The sequence below is a fragment of the Poromitra crassiceps genome (assembly GCF_964638095.1).
Source record: "Poromitra crassiceps genome assembly, chromosome: 21".
Lineage (NCBI taxonomy): Eukaryota > Metazoa > Chordata > Actinopteri > Beryciformes > Melamphaidae > Poromitra > Poromitra crassiceps.
The window spans coordinates 15,145,856-15,170,989 of NC_139638.1; the positions used below are offsets into that span (position 1 = coordinate 15,145,856).

Sequence of the window (25,134 nt, forward strand, 5' to 3'; positions counted from 1 at the left end):
AAAGCGTCTAGAACGTCTCTCTCTGTCTCTCTGTCTCACTCTCCCCTCTCTCTGTCTCTCTCTCTGTCTATCTCTCTGTCTCTCTCTGTCTCACTCTCCCCTCTCTCTCTGTCTCTCTCTCTGTCTCTCTATCTCTCTCTCCCCCTCTCTCTCTGTCTCCCTCTCCCCCCTCTCTCTGTCTCTCTCTCTGTCTCTCTCTCTGTCTCTCTCTCTCTCTCTCCCCCTCTCTCTCTGTCTCCCTCTCTCTGTCTCTCTCTCTGTCTCTCTCTCTGTCTGTCTCTCTCTCTCCCCCCCCCCCTCTCTCTCTCTGTCTCTCTCTCTCTGTCTCTCTCTCTCTCTGTCTCTCTCTCTCTCTCTCTCTCTCTGTCTCTTCTGACCCTTCCACCTACATAAGCTCAAGCTAACATCTATATGTGTGTCATGTGTCCCTACAGAGCAGCACGTGCATTTGGAGAGTACCTGTCCCACACTCACCCTGAAAACCCAAACGGATCAGGTCAGCCAGCGTCTCTGTCCGCCCTCCTTCCTGCTCTGCATATTGTCCACTCCTCCATCTCCCCTTGACCTCCTCCTCTTCCTCCTCCTCCTCCTCTTCCTCCTCCTCCTCAAATGCCAGGCTGCCCTTCATAGTGTCTCATCATCATCATCTGATGCTCTTTACATGCACATCATCTCTCTCTCTCTCTCTCTCTCTCTCACACTGCATATCACTCTATCTGACCTCCATCACTCTCTCCCTCCCTCTCTCTCTCTCTCTCTCTCTCCCTCCCTCTCTCCCTCTCTCTGTCTCCAGCTCACCTCCTGTGTGAAACCTTGGTGGGTCCTGACCCGGAGTCACCAGGCGACACCATCGGCCCGAACAGCAACAACAACCACCTCCCTCCCTACTCCCACCACCAGCACCAACACCACCAGCAGCACCACCAGCAGCAGCACTCCTGCACCTCCAACGCCTCCAAGGGCCCTGGTGCTGCCGCGGCCGAGCCGGAGCCCAGCCTGGTGAAGCCCGCGCTGGGCTCGCTCCAGCCTCCTCCCCCCCCCTCCATCACCATCACCAGCAACCCGCCGGCGCGGCTCTCCCTGGAGCGCAGCTTCTCTGCGGAGGAGGACCAGCAGAAGTGCGTGGAGTGCACCCTGCAGCCCGCCCGGGTCTACACCATCACCACGCAGCACGGCATGCTGACGACCAGCGGCCGGCGCGAGAGCAAAGAGACCCTGGAGCTGGACGTCCTGAAGGAGAGGTCGGGGGGGAGCGGCGGCGGGGGGGTGGTGGGCGGCTCCAGGGGGACCACCACCCTGATCCAGCCGTCCACCTCCCCGTCCTCCACCTCGTCCTCGCCCACCCAGTACCATCACAGCGGTGGCAGCCGCGCTACCAGCAGCAGCAGCAGCAGCCATCACCGTGGTAACCACCACGGGAAAGAGCACCACTCTGCGTCCGGCGGTACCAACGTGTCCTCGAGCAGCGCGGGATGTAGCAGCAGCAGCAGCGCTGGAAGCAGCAGTACCAGTAACCGCCACCAGAATGCGCTGTCGGTCAGCGGCGGCGGGTCCCACTCGCATTACGGAGCCCACCACCACAGCAGCCACCACCTGCTGTCTCAGCCCCCGATGCAGACCTCGGTCAGCGCGCACAACATCCGCGGCTGGTGCGACGGGGGGAAAGGGGAGACGGAGTGCAGCGGCCTGGCGTGCGACTCGTGCAGCCAGGGGGCGCCCTCGCGCAGCCAGGGCTCTCTGGACCTGGAGAGCGCGTCGCGCGAGGCAGGCAAGCAGCACCGACGCCTCGAGCGCACGCCGAGTGACGACCGCATGCTGGGTGGAGGTGAGAGGGTGGAGGACACAGAGAGAGGGAGAGGAGGCGCTGAGATCCAGACAGGAGGAGGTTTGTTCACAGTGCGCTGTGGGGCGGTTCAGACCGCTGTGGGGCGGTTCAGACCGCTGTGGGGCGGTTCAGACCGGGACCAAATAGCATTTGAACACTTTCAAATACTTGGAAATAAATACAGGGATGTTCATTTTGAAAAATTTCCATAATCGAAAATCGGGGAAAATTAACGATCAATTATCGATTATCGATCATATTAATAATAATATTCTTTTAATATTCTTTTTTTTTTTTAACAAAATGAATGCCTATGGCAGAAAATACGAAAGACAACGTGTTCTCCTCAATTAACTCTTTATTTCAATGTGTCTCCTCTCCAACACTCTGCTGTCCCCGGCGCATGCCGGTGTGAATTTCCCATGTTTAAAACAGTTTTGTTGGCACAAAGGCCCGTGCCCAGCCAGAAAACTAGAGACTATATGAAGCTCCACCTCACGTTAGTCGGCTGTGCAATGGAGTGGGGCGAGGAGGAGCGAATTCCACCCAAACCTACTCCACAAAAAAAAAAAAAAAAAAAAAAAATTAAATAATGACAATAATCGATAAAAATTCCACATGATCGATTCCATTCCTTAACGATCAATTATCGATTTTCGATAACTGATGAACATCCCTAAAATACATACATGTTTACTCTGGCAGAGGAGTAAACATGGGGGCAGTGAGTCTATAGCTTACATACTGTATATACAATACATATCCCCCTTCATTATTCTATTCACCTTATGTAGCCCCGCCCACTTGACCCATTGTATCATGACTTCCTGTTCAAAACACCGGCTGTTTTTACCTGCTCAAACTAGTCTGACTCACCTGCTCAAACTAGTCTGACTCACCTGCTCAAACTAGTCTGACTCACCTGCTCAAACTAGTCTGACTCACCTGCTCAAACTAGTCTGACTCACCTGCTCAAACTAGTCTGACTCACCTGCTCAAACTAGTCTGACTCACCTGCTCAAACTAGTCCGACTCACCTGCTCAAACCTAGTTTGACTCACCTGCTCAAACTAGTCTGACTCACCTGCTCAAACTAGTCCGACTCACCTGCTCAAACCTAGTTTGACTCACATTACGAGTCAGACTAGGTTTATGAGTCACAGGAAGTGTAAATACAATCGGAACTTCCTGTTGTATTTACACTTCCTGTTCGTCTCTCAAGCCAGACAGTCTCTTCTGCATAAGGTCAATATGAATATTATACAACAGTGAAATATCTGTAGGAAAATGAATGACACAAATCAGGTTTGGATGAACTAGTGACACACCAGTTTAAATAAAGTTTAAATAAAGTTTGGATGCACTAGTGAGTGACACCAGTTTAAACTGAGTGAGTGAGTGAGAATTGCTTCAACTATTTGGAAACGTGTTCAAGTCTATTTGTCCCGTGGTCTGAGGTGAGGTGAGGGGTTTGATGTTGTCCCGTGGTCTGAGGTGAGGGGTTTGATGTTGGATGTGACGTGGTGGTCTCCATTTCTGACTCTTGGTCTCTGCGTCTCTCTCTGTGCTCTCCCTGTGTGTCTCCCTCTCTCCCTCGGTGGAGTGCTGGACTGTGTGGAGTGCTGCTTGGTTTTGTGCTTTGCATGTTCCTTATTCATTTTTCTGACATTTGATCACACGGCATAGTTCCCTCACAACTTACTTTGCATTGCAATCAATATCTCTCTCTCTTTCTCTCTATCCCTCTCTCTCTCTCTCCCTCTCTCTCTCTTTCCCTCTCTCTCTCTCTCTCTCTCTTTCTCTCTCTCTCTCTCCCTCTCTCTCTCTCTCTCTCTCTCTCTCTTTCTCTCTCTCTCTCTCTCCCTCTCTCTCTCTCTCTCTCTCTCTCCCTCTCTTTCTCTCTCTCTCTCTCTCTCTACAGAGGATAGCTGGTTCCCCAAGGAGAACATGTTCAGCTTTCAGACTGCCACAACCACCATGCAGGCGTGAGTGTCCCACACATGTGCACTGACCATGTGACACACTGACCATGTGACATACCATGTGACATACGTGCTTTCATGTTCCATGTTGAGGGGCGGAGTTACAGCTGGCTTTACAGAGCAACAGATGCGTGTGTGTGTGTACTTCATGTGAATGTGAGGGAGTCATGTGACCTTCCATGTGTGTAAGCTGAGGTCACATCCTGTCTTGGAGAACAGCTGTATCTGCACCAGGAAGTTGCACACACTCTCATTCACACACATCGAGAGCCCCAGGAATGAGTCCGGAAAACATCGATGCTAACACTTCCTGGTTCTTCACTGTTTCTGTCTATGGGATTTTTCAATGGGTTTTTGGCGCGATGCTTCAAATAAGGTCTGTGGTTAACGCAAGTTTAATCAAATGCGAACCAGTGTTCAGCAGGATAATCTTCACACTTGAGGACCACTTTCATGAGTTTTGAAGCGTAAATGCGAGCCCTAGAAGTAAAAAGCTCATGCTAAGCTAATCCAGAACTACACACAGTGTCGCATAGGCTTCCACGACACGTCAGCACTCAACCTGGACTGTTGTTGATGGCGCTGCTGTGCACTGATTACCCCGGGCTGAACCAGGTGAGGGAAAGAGAATTTCCATGTTCGTCCTTTGAAGTGATGACGTTATTGACGTATAATATCTCCTTCGACTCAACAGTGTAGTCTCATTTAGCCGTTTGCTAGCTAGCCGCCCTTTTAACGGCACGTAAAAGCTTGAAAACTCATAAAAGTGGTCCTCGTGTGAAGATTATCCTGCTGAACACTGGTTCGCGTTTGATTAAGCTTGCGTTGCCCAGAGACCTTATTTGAAGCATCGCACCAAAAACCCATTCAAAAATCCCATAGGCGAAAACAGTGAAGAACCTGGAAGTCCCGGACTTCCGCGTTCCGACTACAAAAATACGTCATCCCTGGGGCTCTCTATTCATATACTCATATAAGACTCACTCCATATATAGAACTGTCCAGGGTACAAAGTCAGACTCACTCCATATATAAAACTGTCCAGAGTACAAAGTCAGACTCACTCCATATATAAAACTGTCCAGAGTACAAAGTCAGACTCACTCCATATATAAAACTGTCCAGAGTACAAAGTCAGACTCACTCCATATAAAAAAACTGTCCAGAGTACAAAGTCAGACTCACTCCATATATAGAACTGTCCAGAGTACAAAGTCAGACTCACTCCATATATAGAACTGTCCAGAGTACAAAGTCAGACTCACTCCATATATAGAACTGTCCAGAGTACAAAGTCAGACTCACTCCATATATAAAACTGTCCAGAGTACAAAGTCAGACTCACTCCATATAAAAAAACTGTCCAGAGTACAAAGTCAGACTCACTCCATATATAGAACTGTCCAGAGTACAAAGTCAGACTCACTCCATATATAGAACTGTCCAGAGTACAAAGTCAGACTCACTCCATATATAGAACTGTCCAGAGTACAAAGTCAGACTCACTCCATATATAAAACTGTCCAGAGTACAAAGTCAGACTCACTCCATATATAGAACTGTCCAGAGTACAAAGTCAGACTCACTCCATATATAGAACTGTCCAGAGTACAAAGTCAGACTCACTCCATATATAGAACTGTCCAGAGTACAAAGTCAGACTCACTCCATATATAGAACTGTCCAGAGTACAAAGTCAGACTCACTCCATATATAAACCTGCACATTAAATGAGCACAGAGCGCTAGAATCTCCTGTGTGACCTTTATTCATGGAGATCAAACAAGGACATGAGACTGTAGAGAGTTTATGCCTCTATCACTCCTCCTCTTCCTCTTTTCATCTCTCTCTCTCTCTCTCTCTCTCTCTCTCTCTCTCTCTACTTGTTATTCACTGGTGACTTGGTTGTGTTTCCCCCCTCTCTCGTCTCTCTACCTCTCTCTCTCTCTCTCTCTCTCTCTCTCTCTCTCTCTTGCATTCTGGTAATCGTTGGACGCACAACAGGATATCGTGAGTACCTTCTTCCGCCTACACTTTGATTTGATTTACATTTTATTTTTTACGCTCACTTACGTGCTCTCTCTCCTTAACCGCTGTTCCTTAACCTCTGACCTCTGACCTTAACCTTCATCTGTGGGCTGCTGAGGCATACAAGTCATAGGAGTGGGGTCTGTGTGTGTGCGTGCGTGCGTGCGTTCGTGCGTGCGTGTTCGTGCGTGGTGCGTTTGTGCGTGTGTGCACATATCGCCGAAAGCTGTTCTTTGGTTGATTTCCTCTGGCTTGTTGTGATCATATTATGCTCGTCATGGTGAAACAGCTGGCTGCCGGCCTACATCTGGCTCTGTCTGAAGGTCAGAAGGAAGGCTGACAGACTGACTGACTGACCGACTGACAACACATCAATGACATCACTGATGACATCACTCACTGATGGCATCATTTACTGATGACATCACTGATGACATCACAATTGCTGAAGTGACATCACTCGGAAGACTGACTGACTCACAACCCTGAGGACAAAATTACGTCATCAGTGGTCGGCAATCGGCAGCCATCTGATGAGGTCATCAGTATCACACATGCTGCCTGCATACAGTCTACGTGCCTCTCTGGCATATAGTTTGTTTCATTACACAGTGTTATATATATATATATATATATATATATATATATAGTGTTATATAGTTTCATTACACAGTGGCTTTTAAAAGGATTTATTTGGCTCCAGGTCAACAAACCGACTCAGCACAAATGCTAATTAGTGTTAGAAGATTTCCATTCGACAAGAGAGATAAAGCCCAGGGCTAATCCACTGCAGCTGCCTTTTAGATGGCCTAAACCCAACCCTCTAAACTACAGTCCACCCTGTCACAACAGCCCAACCCTATAAACTACAGTCCACCCTGTCACAACAGCCCAACCCTCTAAACTACAGTCCACCCTGTCACAACAGCCCAACCCTATAAACTACAGTCCACCCTGTCACAACAGCCCAACCCTCTAAACTACAGTCCACCCTGTCACAACAGCCCAACCCTCTAAACTACAGTCCACCCTGTCACAACAGCCCAACCCTCTAAACTACAGTCCACCCTGTCGCAACAGCCCAACCCTCTAAACTACAGTCCACCCTGTCGCAACAGCCCAACCCTCTAAACTACAGTCCACCCTGTCGCAACAGCCCAACCCTATAAACTACAGTCCACCCTGTCACAACAGCCCAACCCTCTAAACTACAGTCCACCCTGTCACAACAGCCCAACCCTATAAACTACAGTCCACCCTGTCACAACAGCCCAACCCTCTAAACTACAGTCCACCCTGTCACAACATCTCAACCCTCTAATCTACAGTCCACCCTGTCGCAACAGCCCAACCCTCTAAACTACAGTCCACCCTGTCACAACAGCCCAACCCTCTAAACTACAGTCCACCCTGTCACAACAGCCCAACCCTCTAAACTACAGTCCACCCTGTCACAACATCTCAACCCTCTAATCTACAGTCCACCCTGTCGCAACAGCCCAACCCTCTAAACTACAGTCCACCCTGTCACAACATCTCAACCCTCTAATCTACAGTCCACCCTGTCGCAACAGCCCAACCCTCTAAACTACAGTCCACCCTGTCACAACATCTCAACCCTCTAATCTACAGTCCACCCTGTCGCAACAGCCCAACCCTATAAACTACAGTCCACCCTGTCACAACAGCCCAACCCTCTAAACTACAGTCCACCCTGTCGCAACAGCCCAACCCTCTAAACTACAGTCCACCCTGTCGCAACAGCCCAACCCTCTAAACTACAGTCCACCCTGTCGCAACAGCCCAACCCTATAAACTACAGTCCACCCTGTCACAACAGCCCAACCCTCTAAACTACAGTCCACCCTGTCACAACAGCCCAACCCTATAAACTACAGTCCACCCTGTCACAACAGCCCAACCCTCTAAACTACAGTCCACCCTGTCACAACATCTCAACCCTCTAATCTACAGTCCACCCTGTCGCAACAGCCCAACCCTCTAAACTACAGTCCACCCTGTCACAACATCTCAACCCTCTAAACTACAGTCCACCCTGTCACAACATCTCAACCCTCTAAACTACAGTCCACCCTGTCGCAACATCTCAACCCTCTAAACTACAGTCCACCCTGTCACAACATCTCAACCCTCTAAACTACAGTCCGCCCTGGACCTGAGTCAGTCTCTAATCTACAGTCCACCCTGGACCTGAGTCAGTCTCTAATCTACAGTCCACCCTGGACCTCTGTCAGTTCTAATCTACAGTCCACCCTGGACCTGTTAATCTCTAATTTACAGTCCACCCTGTGTCCATAATCTCCACGCTGCGCAGCGCAGAAACGTCATTACGCACGGACGTGCCACGCCATCAAATTCTGCTGCTGAAATTGGGTAACCAGCAGAGTGAAGTCTGTGACGTTAGTGGCGCTGCAGCACGGCACCAGCTGATGTGTCAGCTGAGTTTGCATATTGCTATCACCAATCAGGCAGTCTGTTTAAACTCTCTAGCTCACTGTGCTGCTGCTCTCCCTGCTGCTGCCTGTGGACCTCTCAACCAGCATCCACCTGCTGTGGACCCTCTCACCCAGCATCCACCTGCTGTGGACCCTCTCACTCAGCATCCACCTGCTGTGGACCCTCTCACCCAGCATCCACCTGCTGTGTACCCTCTCACTCAGCATCCACCTGCTGTGGACCCTCTCACCCAGCATCCACCTGCTGTGGACCCTCTCACTCAGCATCCACCTGCTGTGGACCCTCTCACCCAGCATCCACCTGCTGTGTACCCTCTCACTCAGCATCCACCTGCTGTGGACCCTCTCACCCAGCATCCACCTGCTGTGTACCCTCTCACCCAGCATCCACCTGCTGTGGACCCTCTCACTCAGCATCCACCTGCTATGTACCTCTCACTCAGCATCCACCTGCTGTGGACCCTCTCACCCAGCATCCACCTGCTATGTACCTCTCACTCAGCATCCACCTGCTATGTACCTCTCACCCAGCATCCACCTGCTATGTACCCTCTCACTCAGCATCCACCTGCTGTGGACCCTCTCACCCAGCATCCACCTGCTGTGGACCCTCTCACTCAGCATCCACCTGCTATGTACCTCTCACCCAGCATCCACCTGCTGTGGACCCTCTCACCCAGCATCCACCTGCTGTGGACCCTCTCACTCAGCATCCACCTGCTATGTACCTCTCACCCAGCATCCACCTGCTATGTACCCTCTCACCCAGCATCCACCTGCTGTGGACCCTCTCACTCAGCATCCACCTGCTGTGGATCCTCTCACCCAGCATCCACCTGCTGTGGACCCTCTCACCCAACATCCACCTGCTGTGGACCCTCTCACTCAGCATCCACCTGCTGTGGACCCTCTCACCCAACATCCACCTGCTGTGGACCCTCTCACCCAACATCCACCTGCTGTGTACCTCTCACTCAGCATCCACCTGCTGTGGACCCTCTCACCCAGCATCCACCTGCTGTGGGCTGTGTTTCTTCATGTCTCCCCAGGGGGCTTGCATCTGATCTCTCCCTGCTCTCGCTTATGGTTGCCTTTAGTGAGTATGGGCAGTGACAGTGAGGGCCCGTAGTGCTGTCTGGTCAAACTGTGAGAGGACCAGGATCATCGTAGGAGCCTAACTGAAGTAGAACATCGCTTCAACAGTCTTTTCAGCCATTATGACGAATAGTTGTGAAGTGCTGCTGTCTGCAGGGAAGTGCTGCTGTCTGCAGGGAAGTGCCATTATTACATCGCTCCTGTTCAATTATCATTCCTTCCTTCTCCTGCTCAGAACAGAACGAGGCCTAGCATTAGCACTCCCATTAACTCGAACAATGGAAATGAATTATAAGCCTAATGAATGATAAAGCAAAGCCTTGACATTTCACACTGCCGCCTTCCACCCCCACCAACCCCCCCCCCACCCCCACCCCCACCTACCCAACCCTTGGCGAACTAAACCAAACTAACCCAAACTAAACCAAACTAAACCAAACTAAACCAAACTAAACCAAACTAACCCAAACTAAACCAAACTAACCCAAACTGCTCTAAACCCAGAAATGTTTCAAGTTCCGCGATGCTTTGCGATTTAACCTCTGGCTGCAAGCTCAAATAACTACGTAAATAGTTTATTCAAAAGTCTGACAATATATGAATGAATACTAATTAAGAATTACCAGTCAACGTATGACCAAAAAGGCTAAATGAAAAGATGAGCATTCCTATTGCAATGATTTACATTGTATGTGGATGGCAATCTCTGCGTCACACAGGTGACTTACTAGGAATCAGATTTGAGCTGGTGGCGTGAATTCACTTTCTGGCCTGTAGCTAAAGCTAGCTACCCCCCTACCCACAGCCTCCCTCAGAGCTAAAGCTAGCTACCCACCCGCTCCCACAGCCTCCCTCAGAGCGCGCCCTGCAGCTAACGGCTCTGGCATCAGCATTCCCCCCCTCTCATCTCTTTAATACTGTGCCACGTCCTGGCAGGGTTTTCCGGGGATTTGTGGAGAGAAAGAGGAGAGAGAGGGAGCAGGAGACCGCGGAAGTCGTCCAGAGGTACGAAGTGTCCCCTGCTTGATAGAACGCTGTTTGTCCAAGAGAGCTGGCTTAGCTCCACTCTCGCTGTGCCTAATCTCACAGAGGCACAGAGGCAGAACATGGACCCAAGGACACTGGTAGGACTCTCAGTGGATAAAACGGTTCTGCTTACTGGACGCTCAGCGCCCAGTTCACTGGGTTCTTTTTGCACTGCCAAGAGACTGACGCATACTGCTTTTAGGTTGTGTATTAGCATTCTGTATGTAACATTCTGTCCCCAATAATATGGTGTGTTCCGTTAAAAGAACACAGGGTGAATTGTAAATGCCCTTCGTAGAAAAGAAAAGTTTGGGCTGCGTAGGAAAACACGAGTTGGAAATATAAAATAAAATAATATATAAATATGGGAGTGAGGTTCTTGTATGACTGGGAGGAGCAGTGACATCATCATCAGCACCTACAGGTCACAGCACACCAAGCAGCAGATGCTCTGGGGCATAGGGGCAGATGGTGACTGTGACTCCATGTCGTACCATGTCATTCCTGTGACGTTTCTCTCATCCATCTGTAGCCTACTGTGAATTTATTTGACACGCCGCGGATGGACCATGTTGTGGATGTTGATCAAAATTAGTAATTACACACCAGGAAAGAAAATAAGTGACGATTGTAAGGCACAGCAAGCTACGATTTTCAATTAAATAATAAGGTTTTTAGTACAATATTCTTAAAAATACATCTTTGAAGTAATATTACCATAGACATCCTCTCTGTACCACACATTAAATACCTTATAGCTTTTAGGTACAATAACCGCACTAACTCCAGCAGGTCTTTCCGAGGAAGTAGTCCAGTATTGTAACAGTACATGTACAATATATGTACTTTACATTTACTGTTATAACAAGGAGAGAGATTGGGAGGTATACTGTAAAGCTATATATTTCCCTCACTTTTCCCAAAGTCTTAAGATTTATTTATTTATTTATTTATTTATTTGTTTATTTATTTGTTTATTTATTTATTTATTTATTTATTTATTTATTTATTTATTTATTTATTTATAGCAGGGATAACCCCGAGCTGAACTTTACGAGTCTATTGATCAAGTTGTTTTAAGGCGTGTTTGCCTCTCTCTTTCTAGACTGAGGCGCTGGCATTTGCCAGAAGGTCAGCTTGAACTCAGGACACTGCGAGAACATTGTGCAGAAGGAGCTCGCGACAGAACACAGCAGAGATGATCATCTATATCAGGGATACTCAACTTGCTTTGCCCGGGGGCCACTTTCGTGAAATGATAGAAGGCCAGGGGCCAGTTAATAAACAATCAATATACATTTTCTGTAGCGGATTGTAGGTTTTTGGGGTGTCAGCCGGAGTTTAGTCTGACAATGTTGTGCACACCGGATAGTTAGTTAGGTTAAGTACTAGGGGTGGGGGAAAAAATCGATTCACCTAAGTATCGCGATTTTTAATGTCACGATTTTTTGGATCGACCTTTTATTCCAGAATCGATAATCGCAAATTTAATTTTTTTTTTTTTTTTTTTTTTTTTTTTTTTTTTTGGGTGCTTGCAGTCAGGCCACTCACTGAACAGCAGGCCAGGCGCCGCCTACTGGTTTACTAGTGGTTTTATTACTTTATTAGTTAGTCTGAAGTAATAATTACACTTCAGGGTTAAAGTGGGTGCATCTCATTGTAAAATTGGACTTCAAACGGCCCAAATCTGGCTTCAAATGGCCCAAATTTCACGCGCGTTGGCCCATATCGGCCTGGCCTGCTTGGTATCTAATGCCCGGCCTGAATTATGATCCCAGTCCACCCCTGTTTTTAACTATATCGCCCAGCCCTACTCATGATATATAATATACAGTCTCTAGTGTATGATTCAACTTTTCCCATGTTCTAATCTAGTGTAAAAAAGCAAACAAACTGAAAAAATAAAAGAAAAAAATAAACAAAAATCGCAATAAATCGTAATATCGAATCGCAATAATCGTAGAATCGCAATACTTAAGAATCGCAATATAAATCGAATCGGCACCCAAGAATCGTGATAGTATCGAATCGGGAGATAAGTGAATCGCCACAGCCCTATTAAGTACATACATAAGTGCCTGGGTAGCGAGCAGACGGCGGTATTTGACAATTTAGCAGCTATATCATAGATTATTGAAAGATATTTCCATATTCCAGACTGAAATGCTACAAGTACATGTATTGGGCAGGAGTATTGGCCAGAATGACATGAACATTTTGGACACTTATTCAGCGGGTATCTTGCATGTTGCGTTCAGGTGCACTGTAATTTTTTTTTTTTTTTTTTTGCAATTCCATCGCCGGCCACACATTTTTCCGTCAGGCACATTCTTAGTCGCCTATTGTAGATCCCCCAAAGGACCCACGGCCGTAAACAAAACAATAGCCATGTGCTAGGTCGCTAGGCTCCACTTTTCGTCCATGGTCAATGATGTCACCCTCAAAAAGGAATCTCCGCTGAAGACGTGTTTGAAGAGAAGACGTTCGTATTTTCCCATACAATGAGGCAATCAAGTCAACTAAACTTAAAGCTATAGCGTTAGCCGAGTAAGCTACACGAGTGCAAGTGGTGCACTGGACATAATACAGCATGGAAGTTTATTTGGAGTCTTGAACAAGCGATCGCACCAACGGCCTTTTATAGCGTTTTATAGCGTTTATAGCGTCGGGTGCATGGCGGGCGCGGATCTATAAATAGTATGAAATAATTTGTGTGGATTTATTGGGGGGCGGAGGGTTCATGCATACACGCCGATTAGGATGGCATAAAAGCTCATCCGCGCATCTCTACTATACAGTAATAACAACCCTGCTGGTGCTGAAGACAGAGAGGACGTCGTCCCTCCTCATCTCCTCACAGACGAGTCCTGCTGAGCTCCTTCCTTCAGCTCCGGTGGCCAGATGCCACATAGTGTCTGTGCTGTCACATAGTGTCGGTGCTGTCACATAGTGTCTGTTCTGTCAGGGGGAGAGGACGCAGACGGATGGGTCCCGGAATGTGGCTGCTGCAGGAGAAGGTCACTGTGACAGGGAGAGGCCTGATGAATGGAGGAGTAATAGTGCAACGCTTTCTGGGCAGTCCTTTAGGAAAAGAATGTGTGAGGAGAGAAGGGGCCTGTGAAATAAAATCATGCCCATGAGTTAAGATCAGGCCGGTCAATCGTTAAGATGATATCAGGGAGAAGGGAGGTACGTTCATGCGGTCAGTGGTTTAGATGATGTCAGGGAGAAGGGAGGTACGTTCATGTGGTCAGTGGTTTAGATGATGTCAGGAAGAAGGGAGGTAAGTTCATGTGGTCAGTGGTTTAGATGATGTCAGGGAGAAGGGAGGTACGTTCATGTGGTCAGTGGTTTAGATGATGTCAGGAAGAAGGGAGGTACGTTCATGTGGTCAGTGGTTTAGATGATGTCAGGGAGAAGGGAGGTACGTTCATGCGGTCAGTGGTTTAGATGATGTCAGGAAGAAGGGAGGTAAGTTCATGTGGTCAGTGGTTTAGATGATGTCAGGGAGAAGGGAGGTACGTTCATGTGGTCAGTGGTTTAGATGATGTCAGGGAGAAGGGACGTAAGTTCATGTGGTCAGTGGTTTAGATGATGTCAGGGAGAAGGGAGGTACGTTCATGTGGTCAGTGGTTTAGATGATGTCAGGGAGAAGGGAGGTAAGTTCATGTGGTCAGTGGTTTAGATGATGTCAGGGAGAAGGGAGGTAAGTTCATGTGGTCAGTGGTTTAGATGATGTCAGGGAGAAGGGAGGTACGTTCATGTGGTCAGTGGTTTAGATGATGTCAGGGAGAAGGGACGTAAGTTCATGTGGTCAGTGGTTTAGATGATGTCAGGGAGAAGGGAGGTACGTTCATGTGGTCAGTGGTTTAGATGATGTCAGGGAGAAGGGAGGTAAGTTCATGTGGTCAGTGGTTTAGATGATGTCAGGGAGAAGGGAGGTAAGTTCATGTGGTCAGTGGTTTAGATGATGTCAGGGAGAAGGGAGGTACGTTCATGTGGTCAGTGGTTTAGAATGATGTCAGGGAGAAGGGAGGTAAGTTCATGCGGTCAGTGGTTTAGATGATATCAGGGAGAAGGGAGGTAAGTTCATGCGGTCAGTGGTTTAGATGATGTCAGGAAGAAGGGAGGTAAGTTCATGTGGTCAGTGGTTTAGATGATGTCAGGGAGAAGGGAGGTACGTTCATGTGGTCAGTGGTTTAGAGGATGTCAGGGAGAAGGGAGGTAAGTTCATGTGGTCAGTGGTTTAGATGATGTCAGGAAGAAGGGAGGTAAGTTCATGTGGTCAGTGGTTTAGATGATGTCAGGGAGAAGGGAGGTACGTTCATGTGGTCAGTGGTTTAGATGATGTCAGGGAGAAGGGAGGTAAGTTCATGCGGTCAGTGGTTTAGATGATATCAGGGAGAAGGGAGGTAAGTTCATGCGGTCAGTGGTTTAGATGATGTCAGGGAGAAGGGAGGTAAGTTCATGTGGTCAGTGGTTTAGATGATGTCAGGGAGAAGGGAGGTAAGTTCATGTGGTCAGTGGTTTAGATGATGTCAGGGAGAAGGGAGGTAGGTTCATGCGGTCAGTGGTTTAGATGATGTCAGGGAGAAGGGAGGTACGTTCATGTGGTCAGTGGTTTAGATGATGTCAGTGAGAAGGGAGGTACGTTCATGCGGTCAGTGGTTTAGATGATGTCAGTGAGAAGGGAGGTAAGTTCATGCGGTCAGTGGTTTAGATGATGTCAGGGAGAAGGGAGGTACGTTCATGCGGTCAGTGGTTTAGATGATGTCAGGGAGAAGGGGGGAATCTTGGGTGAGAGAAAGGGATCAAAGAGAGATTAGCAGCAGGAGGTACAGACGGAGAGAAGAAGATCTAAGGTTCTGGCTGGAAATGCTCTGGGGAGGAAAACCGTATGAGAGAGGGGGGGAGGCTCAAGATGAATTCTGGGTAGCTATGCCAATATGCACGCACAGATATGTGTCTTGTCTCATCTTCGCCAGTACCAAGACTGTAAGTTCATGCAATTTAGCTGAAAAGAATCATGCACGGGTGGAGGCCAAGTCCACATGGACCGGTAACAGATTTTTGCACAGGCTACCGTTTAAAGTGATCATCCACAAAAAACTATTTTCTTTCTTGTTTCTGGTAACAATTTTGGTGATAAGCAGTCATTGCTTTGGTGTTTTGTACTCAGTAGGCACTGGCCCAACATAATAACAATAGCGTCTGTAAGAGCCAAATTCCTTATTTCCTAAACTGTGGTCAAAATTGCATCTTTATGCCCCATTAGATATTTAATTTGTTAACTTCTTTGAGTTGGGTGTATGGTAAATTGGTTTATTATTATTATTATTATTATTATTATTACCTATATTAATATTCTTATTATGGTGGAAATCTAATATGGAGTCTTACCTGGTTCACGTCATTTTTTTCCCCATGTTTCCTCCTTATATGATGGCAGGTCATCACTGCTCAGGTAGGCCCAGGTAGAGCGGTAAATTACAGTTTTTGACCGCACTTTAAACGTCGTTTTCACCAGCTGCAACCCCACAGCATTTCCTTTTTCTCAGCTTCTTCTTCTGTGTTTTATGGCGGTTGGCATCCTTACATGTTGCATTATTACCGCCACCTGAATTGTACCAGCTTCACAGTGCTAACTATTGACAGTGTCCACTTTCTCAGCTGTTCAGGGGAAACACTGACATAGCCTACTTCTATTTCTATTTTATTTTTATTTTTATGTAAAGATAGGCCTATGCGTGCAATAACGTACTGATAGTCAGCTTACTCTGTAACATGTAGCTTTTATTAGCCTCTCAGGCTAGCTCCGCGGACCAGACAACAACACTTCCTACTACCCAGCGTGTGCACGTCTTTCCGACAGGGGTGGTTGTTATGGCAACTATCAACAACAACTACTAACTACTACAATACCTAAAGACTGAAATAGGCTAACTTGTTAATGTGTCTGTCGGAGACACGGCCTAACGTTAACATTTAATATCAGCCTGCGCTCAGCTATGTATACAGGAAGTAAACCGGATATTCAGGTGGGTTGTGATGGTTGTTATTGTTGTCAAGTTAAAACCGTCTATATTAGGGTGCATCAAAATACACATTTTCAGAATATTGATCTGTCTGGGTGCTAAAAGTGTTACCATCCATGGAGAAACAACACATGCAAAATATTTTTGCAATACGTAGTGATCTAGGGGTACAACGGCACATCAGCTTTTTCGGCAGCAGGGGGTAACTGATCAATTGGTTCATTTTATGCCATTCTCTGGTTCCATCACTTTGGGCTTAGGTTTCAATGTTTGGTTTAAAAAAGAAGAAGCAGCAAGCCATGTGGCAAAGAATTCACCTTCACAATTTTATTATCTTCCAAAAAATCTCTGCTAAATTAATCATTCCCACAAGAATGTTCTAAACTTCAACTTTCTCTGCTTTGGGTCCCTAGCCTAACATAACCCTAACCCTAACCCTAACATAACCAATAACCATTCCTGTCGGAGTTACATTGGGGAGGGGAAAACATAACTGCCACGAGAACTTGAGAGCTGATCTTTCTCGCGGGTGGGGGGGGGGGGTTAGTGCTTGTTCGATGGGAGCTTTGACACGGTTCGAGGCGGCCAAGGTCGTCTTGGAGCAGGTGCGGCCATTTTATGGGAAGGCCAATATCCCGATGGTGAGCGATCGTCGAGCATGCGACAAGATGGTGGCGCTTGTCGACGCTAACAACAAGCTACGGTGCATTCCGCAGGACAGGCGCTGCAGTGAGGCTACAGCTCGACTAGTGGACGCAATGGAGTACAGGCTGGATGCCACATTCCCGCTGTGGTCTCCAAACGCAGAGGAGATGATCCACAATCCAGAGGACATTGCTTTCCTGGCCAGCATGAAGGGCGACAGAGTGGCCACATTTGGAGCGTTTGATGCCAAGCTGCAATCCAAGGTGAAGCGGCGTCAGGAGCGTGAAGCAGCCCAGCAGGCATACCATAACAAGGAGCAGCAGAAGATGACTGCAGCGTCCAGCATGGTGGTGTTGGAAAGCCAAAGTGATGAGGATAGCGACGCAGATGAAACAGCTGCTCCACCGGCTGAGGACACACCCACCCGCGAGTATAAGAAGACTGGCACCACAGCCTTCATTCCATCCAACATCCTCAGCCGGCCGAGTCTTGTGTCACTGGCTACACGGTTGAAGATCACACCAATGCAGCAGGCTGCCTTCACGCGCGGCCTGATCGAGGAGTCAGGTGGTAATTCGGCAAAGGTCTCTACATCCTACGTGACAGCAGACCGAGCACGCCGCCACGTGCTGGAGGCAATCAGTGAGGAACGGCACGAGCAGTGGACACCACACACCCTACACTGGGACAGTAAGTTGACGCCAATGCTCAACAATGTACGCCAGTTAGAGGAGCGTCTGACAGTGGGGGTCGGAGATGCGGAGCGGCTCAAACTGCTCGGTGTGCCAGCATTCATGAAGGGGACAGACGAAGCATGTGGAACGATCATCGCCCGGCTGACGTGCAAGCTGCTGCAGGAGTGGTGCTGTGCTGACCAGGTTGTCAACATGGCATTTGACACCACCGCATCAAACACTGGCCATCTCACGGCAGCCTGCATCGCCATTCAGCTCTCAATGGGTCGACCACTGCTCTGGTCTGGGTGTCGGCACCACATCGGCGAGGTGCTCCTCAGCCACATTTTCACTGACCTCAAGGTGGAGACGTCACGCTCGCCAGAGGTTACATTGTTTACACGTCTGCGGGATAACTGGAAACTGGTGCCACACAAGGACAGTGACCCATTGTCCCGTTACATTCCAGACGCCGCCGAACCACCGTTCCTGGTCAAGTTGCGTGGTGAATTCATTGAGTGTGCTGCAGGAGTGCTTGACTACAAGCGAGGTGACTACCGTGAGTTCGTGCAGCTGTGTCGTGTGTATCTGGGTACAGACGTTCAGCGCACACTCCAGTTACCTTCCAACGGCCGGGAGCACTGCACAAGGCGCGATGGATGGCCAGGCTGCTCTACACACTCAAACTGGCCTTGATGGAGCAGCACATTGCGTTGCTTCCTCAGGGCACCATCACCACGCGGCAGCAGGTGCTGAAGATTCGGGCGTTTGCCAACTTTATCACGCACATCTACGCAACGTGGTGGCTGACCTGCGACACGGCCATAGATGCAGCATGGAATGATCTCACACTCTACTGCCACCTGTATGCTTACAAGTCTGTTGACGAGGGCATCACAGCATCAGCGATTAAGGCGCTGGAGCGGCACCTATGGTACCTGAGAGGTGAGATGCTGCCCCTGGCACTCTTCAGCACCAAGGTGCCAGTTGGCGAGCGGCGCGCACTTGCAAATGCCATCTTCGAGCACAAGCCGGCTGATGTCCCAATGCGAGCCCCACAGCTCCGCTTTGGCACTGGTTTCGGCAAGGTTTCCGAAGTTCCCAACCCTCTCGCCGACCACCAGCTTGGCCGACCTCGCCAACCCAGACTGCTGGTTCGGCATGTATCAGCTGCACATTGATCCAGCGTTTCTTTCGCTTGATGTAGAGGATTGGGCTACCAGTGCGGAATTCCAGATGGGTGCGGTGAATGTACGTGCCATCAATGTTGTGAATGACTGCGCCGAGCGTGGCGTCAAACTCACATCAGACTTCGTGGCAGCAGCCTGGGGGGAGGAGCATCTGCAGAATGTACTGCAGGCAGTGGAGCATGACCGCTCTAAACAGCCAAAACTGCGCAGCTGCAAGCGCAAGCTGGACCAGGACTAGGACTCTAGTCGTTGCTCAATGGTTGCTTCAATGTTCTCAAATAAATAAATGTTCTATTCAAATTCAAATGTTCTGTTAAAAAATAAATACATCTTGTTCTATTCAAAATGTTGTTCTATGCATTTCTAAAATTTGCCTTAACCCAAAAAGGCAGATTTTCGTATTTTTCACATGCTGTGTTGCACCCCTAAATCTCAATCAATTTAATCAAAACTTTGCAAAAGTCATTTTTATGTGTCTCATAACAAAATGCAACCCCAGACAGTTTGATATGTTGAGATTTCATTTTTGCATTGCAATTTGATGCACCCTAGTGATTTATAGATCCATTTTGTTTGTTTTTTCTGCATAGAGCCCATTGGGGCTGTTGTACATAATATTATTTGTTTGGAAAATAAATATGAATGATTTTGCGTAAACATACATCAGATCTCTGTATTGTGTTTGGACGGCAGAGGAGAGCGTGTCTAACTGCATCCATTATTACCTGGAGGCTCAAGGCAAGTTGGGTTTGTAGGATTGCCTGAACAACAACTAATAAACAATAGTCAAACCAACCAGCCCAAAAATAAAATAAAATAAAATAAAAAGAGTCACATCTGACTCTCTCCACAGTCCATTTTCATCTTTGAGTTCTCTTCATCTGGGAAAGGCAACATATCCTCTCTCGAGTAATGGAGACGGACGCTTTCTTGCCTCTGAGTCATTTGGTTTCTTTTTCCTCTGATGTTCTGTTGGTGACGTTTGAGCTTCTGTAGGTGCCACTAGGTGGCGCTCACAAATGTCAGCAGAAGTGTCACTTCTCACATGTGAATATCTCATCTTAGAATGGCTTCTCATCAAACATACAGGGCAGATGTATATATATATATATATATGTATATATATATACAGGGCAGGAAATCCCATCGTAGAGCAGAAACCAGATGAGATCAAACAATACAGATGAAATGAAAGATGGAAATAAAATGAGCTAGCGCTGGCATGGTGCAGGACCCAGCAGCTGGATACGGGGGGTGGGAGTGGTCTCACTCACTCATTTGCATCTGATCAGCTGTCTCCTCACCTCTGCTCTGTGGGCAACATGGGTTAAAAGGGCAGAGGGAACAGCTGGAGGACATCTCTGTCTGTAAAGATATCTACAGGTGGTTTTGTGGGCTTGTGCATATATCTGTCCTTCAAACACGTGTATAGTGAAAAGTGAAGAACGTGAGTGATTTCTGTGATAGGCTCATGAGACCATGTAAAGTTGTGCGGGGGAGGGGGTGCAGTGGAATTCACCATGACGTTGCAGGTTGACTCTTGTTCTTCCTACATATTTATGAAGGTGAAATAAGGACAAAGGAACTCTTTCTCTCGCTCGTTTCTATATTTTCTCCCACACACACACATGGTTTTCTGCCCACACACAGGCAGGCACGCACACACACACACACACACACACACACACACACACACACACACACACACACACACATACACATAGACACAAACCACACACACACATGTAGACACAAACCACTCCAGGCACTGACATGTCATCAGCACTCATTAGACACACGCGTGTGTCGAGGAGACGTGAGGGGGTGGAGACAGATCAAAGGATGGGTATCTCTTGCGTAGGATGTCATGTAAGCCACTCCATTGAAATCCATTTGCTTTGACCTGCTACTTATGTAAGGAGGAGTCGAGGCAAATGGATTTCAGGAGGGACATCGTTACTATGCGTATGCGATCCATTTTCATTTAAAAAGTATTTGAGCGTATTGTGCCTTTAATAGACAGGAATGAGTGAACAGACCACATGTGACAAAGGTCATGTGACAAAGGTCATGAGGCAGATTTGAAGCCACCACATCACCACCAGCACATAGCATGTGACCCAGTTCACTGAGCCACAAAGATGCCCAGGCCCAGGAACAGGACCAGGACCAGGCCCAGGCCCAGGCCCAGGACCAGGACCAGGACCAGGACCAGGACCAGGACCAGGACCAGGACCAGGACCAGGACCAGGGGTTTCCCAAAATGATGGCTTCCATAATTAGACAAGATTAGATCGCATTGTTTTCCTCTTTAACTGCAAATATACAACCCAGTAGGATATGTTTAATTGTGAATGATATGTAACTGATATCGTATGTTAATTATAATATGAAAATGTGTACATTTACCAACTCAGTAAATGTAAATATTTCCCAAATATGGTAAATGAATGTGTGTATTTACTGGTAAATGTGTGGAAAATGGTATAGCGCTCAACAGTTACGTGACTTTTTGAAAACGAATGGGGAACTTACTTCCGGGGCGGAAAACGTCACAAAAAGTCACGTGACTGGACTGTTGTGCTCTATAGAGCGAGGCTCTCTCACTCTGCTGATGAATTTAATCACATCAGGATGGCAACAGAAAGTATAGAGTCTTATTATTATTAACAGCTTTTTAGCCTCCATACACACACACACACACACACACACACACATTCACACCTTACTTTACTTAAACGAACACTCCGCCCATTTTCATTTTCATAACTGTCAAACTGAAGTCATTCATCTAGTTTGACAGTGATTGAGAGTTGATTTGAGTTAATGAGTTATTAATTTGAGTTAGTGTCACTGGTCCACACTTTAACACTCAATAACTGTCAAATTAAATGACAGACTTCAAAACAGTTTACAGTTTTCTGATATACTACTGATGTTCTAATGATACAAAGCTGGTTGAAAATGGGCAGAGTGTTCCTTTAAGTAGAATTTTTAGGTATCTGTACTTTACTGAGTATTTATTTTTCTGACAATTTTTTACATTTACTCCCTACATTTTAACCAAAAAATCTGTACTTTCTACTCCTTACATTTTCAAAAGCGGCTAGTTACTTTAGTTCTAATGCACGACAGACAAAAACGATGTAACGTAGTTTGTCTGTAGCTGTGTTTCCATTACAGTTTTTCGCAAAATAATTGCGATATTTCTACAACTTCGACAATGTACAATTGCGACTTGTAGGCGTTTCCATTGAAGTTGAGTTTCGCAATTCCCGTTACCAGCAGCTGCCACAGTGATTACGCACGCGGATCTGCCCCATATCCCGTCCCCTGCATGCTCAAATCCAACCAATGGTCAATGCAAATCACAACATGAAGTTACAACGCATATAAACGAGCCTGATTATCAATTCAAAAGAACATGTTGCGGGCTGCGGTGAATGCAGTGAGCGCGACAGGCAGAGGAAAAAAGGTAGCCTACAACTTGTCCCATTTTAGAGATGGAGGAGGGAGGCAAAGGCTGATATGGTGCAATAGTCAGAATATCGTGTATTATAATTATAACATTGCACCTGAAACGTGTGTAATGTATTAATCACTTCAGTCAACAGCACCGCACCGGTGTGCTTTTCATCCCGCCGATCATCTCGCCGCTGTGCCAAATGCGCGCACACAGGCATGGATCGATTTCTCCCATTAAACATGATCTATTTTCCGGCTCCGCTTTTGCACAACACGTCTTTCTGCTAGGTAGCGTTGCTTCAAAGTTTTCCACTTGCTGCAAAGGTTTTGCCACGGTTTATCAAACCCTTTCTCCCTAATTTCCTTTCATTTTCCAAAGGAGAAGATGGGTCACATGACGTGCAAATGCGGAAAATCTGTTTCCATTACACTTTTGCGATAAACTGCTATATCGACACGTCTGAAAAACCACCTCATGAGAGCGCAAAAACGTTTTGCGATATTTGGGAGCTTTTTCGAAATTTACGTGTTTCCATTACCCAATTTCTATTGCGATATTTAGATTTTGCGCATTTCTGACGGTAATGGAAACACGACTTGTCTCTCTCTTGTTGCACATTCAAAACAAGTGGCCGATGATGTCACAATAAATCACTGATGATGTCACAGATGATGTCACTCGAGCAATTGTCATGTCAGCAGTGAGCATAGTGATCAGGGAGTAATTCAGTGATGTCACTCGACTCTCCAGCAATTGTAATGTCATCTGTGAGTAATGTCATCAATCATTATGTCATGATGTTATGATGTCATAATGTCCAACCCACAGTCAGTCCCTTCATAATGCTTTCTGTTTGAGACACAGCATAAAGGTCGGTGTGCTACAGTGACAGATCTGAAGGAATGGCTGTTCAAGGAGGGCGTGGCGACAGGCGGCTCCACAATGCCTTCTTTGCAGGTGACCCGGACAAACTGAGGAGCCTGCTGCAGGAGGACCACTTCAGAAGGCAGATCAATGAGAAGTGTTCTTTTGGGCTTCGGTTTTTGACCCCTCTGGGGCTCACAGCCTGGTGGGGTCATGCTGCCTGTGTGGACTACTTGATCACCCAGGGAGCAGAGGTAGAGCTAGCTGATGAGGATCACTACACGCCTCTCTGGTGTGCCGTGTGCTGCGGTCATCTGGACTGTGTCCGGATCCTCCTGGAAGCCGGGGCCGACCCCAACAGAATATCCGGCACTGATCTCTGCTCGAGGTCTCCTCTCTACATCAGTGCTGAAAACAACCGCCTGGACTACTTCCACCTGCTGCTCCAGGCCGCTGGCGTTCTGACCCGTGACGTGGTTTCTTCCCTGCTGGAGGTGGTGCTACATAACCGGTGCAACACGGCCTTCGTCCAGCTGCTGCTGGACCACGGCGCTGACCCGACCCTGGTGACCACAGAGCAGGCAGAGCTGGAGGAGAGGGCGGATCCTGAGGCTCTCAGGGTCTTTCTGGAGGCCAAGAGATGTCCTCGCAGTCTGGCCCACGTGTGTCGGATCCGGATCCGCCAAGCGCTGGGCACACATGGCCTGATCCAAGTCCACTCCCTACCACTAACACAAGTGATGAAGGACTTTGTGCTCCACCAAAACTGACTTGAAGGACTGTCAGTTTATTAGTGGCCGGCCCAGTGAAGTGGCAGGGCCACTGTTTGTATTTGCCAATATTCTTCTTCTTCTTCTTCCAGGAAGTTGGACTTCCCACGCATGAAAATAAACCAAACTTTGCACAAAGGTCCAGTCCCATGCCAAACTTTGTCGATGCGAATTTGGTGCCAATAGTCCTGATGGTGGCGCTACAGCGACCGTCTAAAGTTACAAAACTGAAAATTCATAACAAATCAGGCCTAGGCTACGTGTTACGGCTTTGCAACCTTCACCAAAATGTGGGGCCAAGTGAGGAGAAACCTTTGTACACTGCAACATATGGCCAATTATGAAGTCTAAAGACTGCAAAACTGCAAAAACTGTAAAACTAATTAAACCCTACTCACACATTTTTTCTTCAAATGACACTAAACTTCAGCATCTGCATCGTTAGACTGTCCTACACAAAATTTAAAAGATTTTCGATTGATCAAAAATCTACTGTAAAAGTAGATAAATAAAGCAGTGTTGTGACATCACTGATTATGTCATCAGTGCCCGGCCACGACCCATTGCTGCACAGCAGCTATAATTGATTTTAATTTCCTAGATTTAGTTCTTCAGTGACTGTGTTTTAAACAAATCCACGACCAGAGATTAAATGCCATCATCATACACCACCTGTAGCCAATCCTACAACTATAATTGGAGCGTTAATTCTAGCGTGTCCTTGTGTGCTCGGTTCATCGTCTCCACAGTCCCCAGAATTTATATATATATATATATATACTATACAACAGTTAGTTCCGGCCGAGCAATTTGATTGGACAAGAGGGATCCTACCAGTGCTGATATTTCACGATAACGCACTGGCGCTTCACTGTGTGTAGATCACTCCGCTTCACAGCTGCTCTAATCAACAAAACGCTTCACAGCTGCTCTAATCAACAAAACAAACACCAGCCACGTTACATTGAACATCATTCACAAAGCGTAACAGCTACCGACAGCGCAAAGATGGATTTATTTCCTAACAGAACTAACACCAGACTCTTATTTCACTGGC

At 47.3% G+C, this 25,134-nt stretch overlaps 1 protein-coding gene across 1 annotated transcript in view; it reads left to right on the forward strand.

The window, feature by feature from the left end:
• Nucleotides 1-420: 420 nt before the first annotated feature.
• LOC310795281 (NMDA receptor synaptonuclear signaling and neuronal migration factor-like) overlaps nucleotides 421-25,134 on the forward strand; it is a gene marked incomplete at both ends in the record, with an annotated part of 50,350 nt that continues 25,636 nt past the window's right edge. Inside the window, 4 exons of the mRNA XM_083657336.1 lie at nucleotides 421-496; nucleotides 794-1,825; nucleotides 3,747-3,810; nucleotides 10,344-10,412. Coding sequence (XP_083513462.1) covers nucleotides 421-496; nucleotides 794-1,825; nucleotides 3,747-3,810; nucleotides 10,344-10,412 — 1,241 coding nt within the window. The remainder of the gene's footprint in view (nucleotides 497-793; nucleotides 1,826-3,746; nucleotides 3,811-10,343; nucleotides 10,413-25,134) is intronic.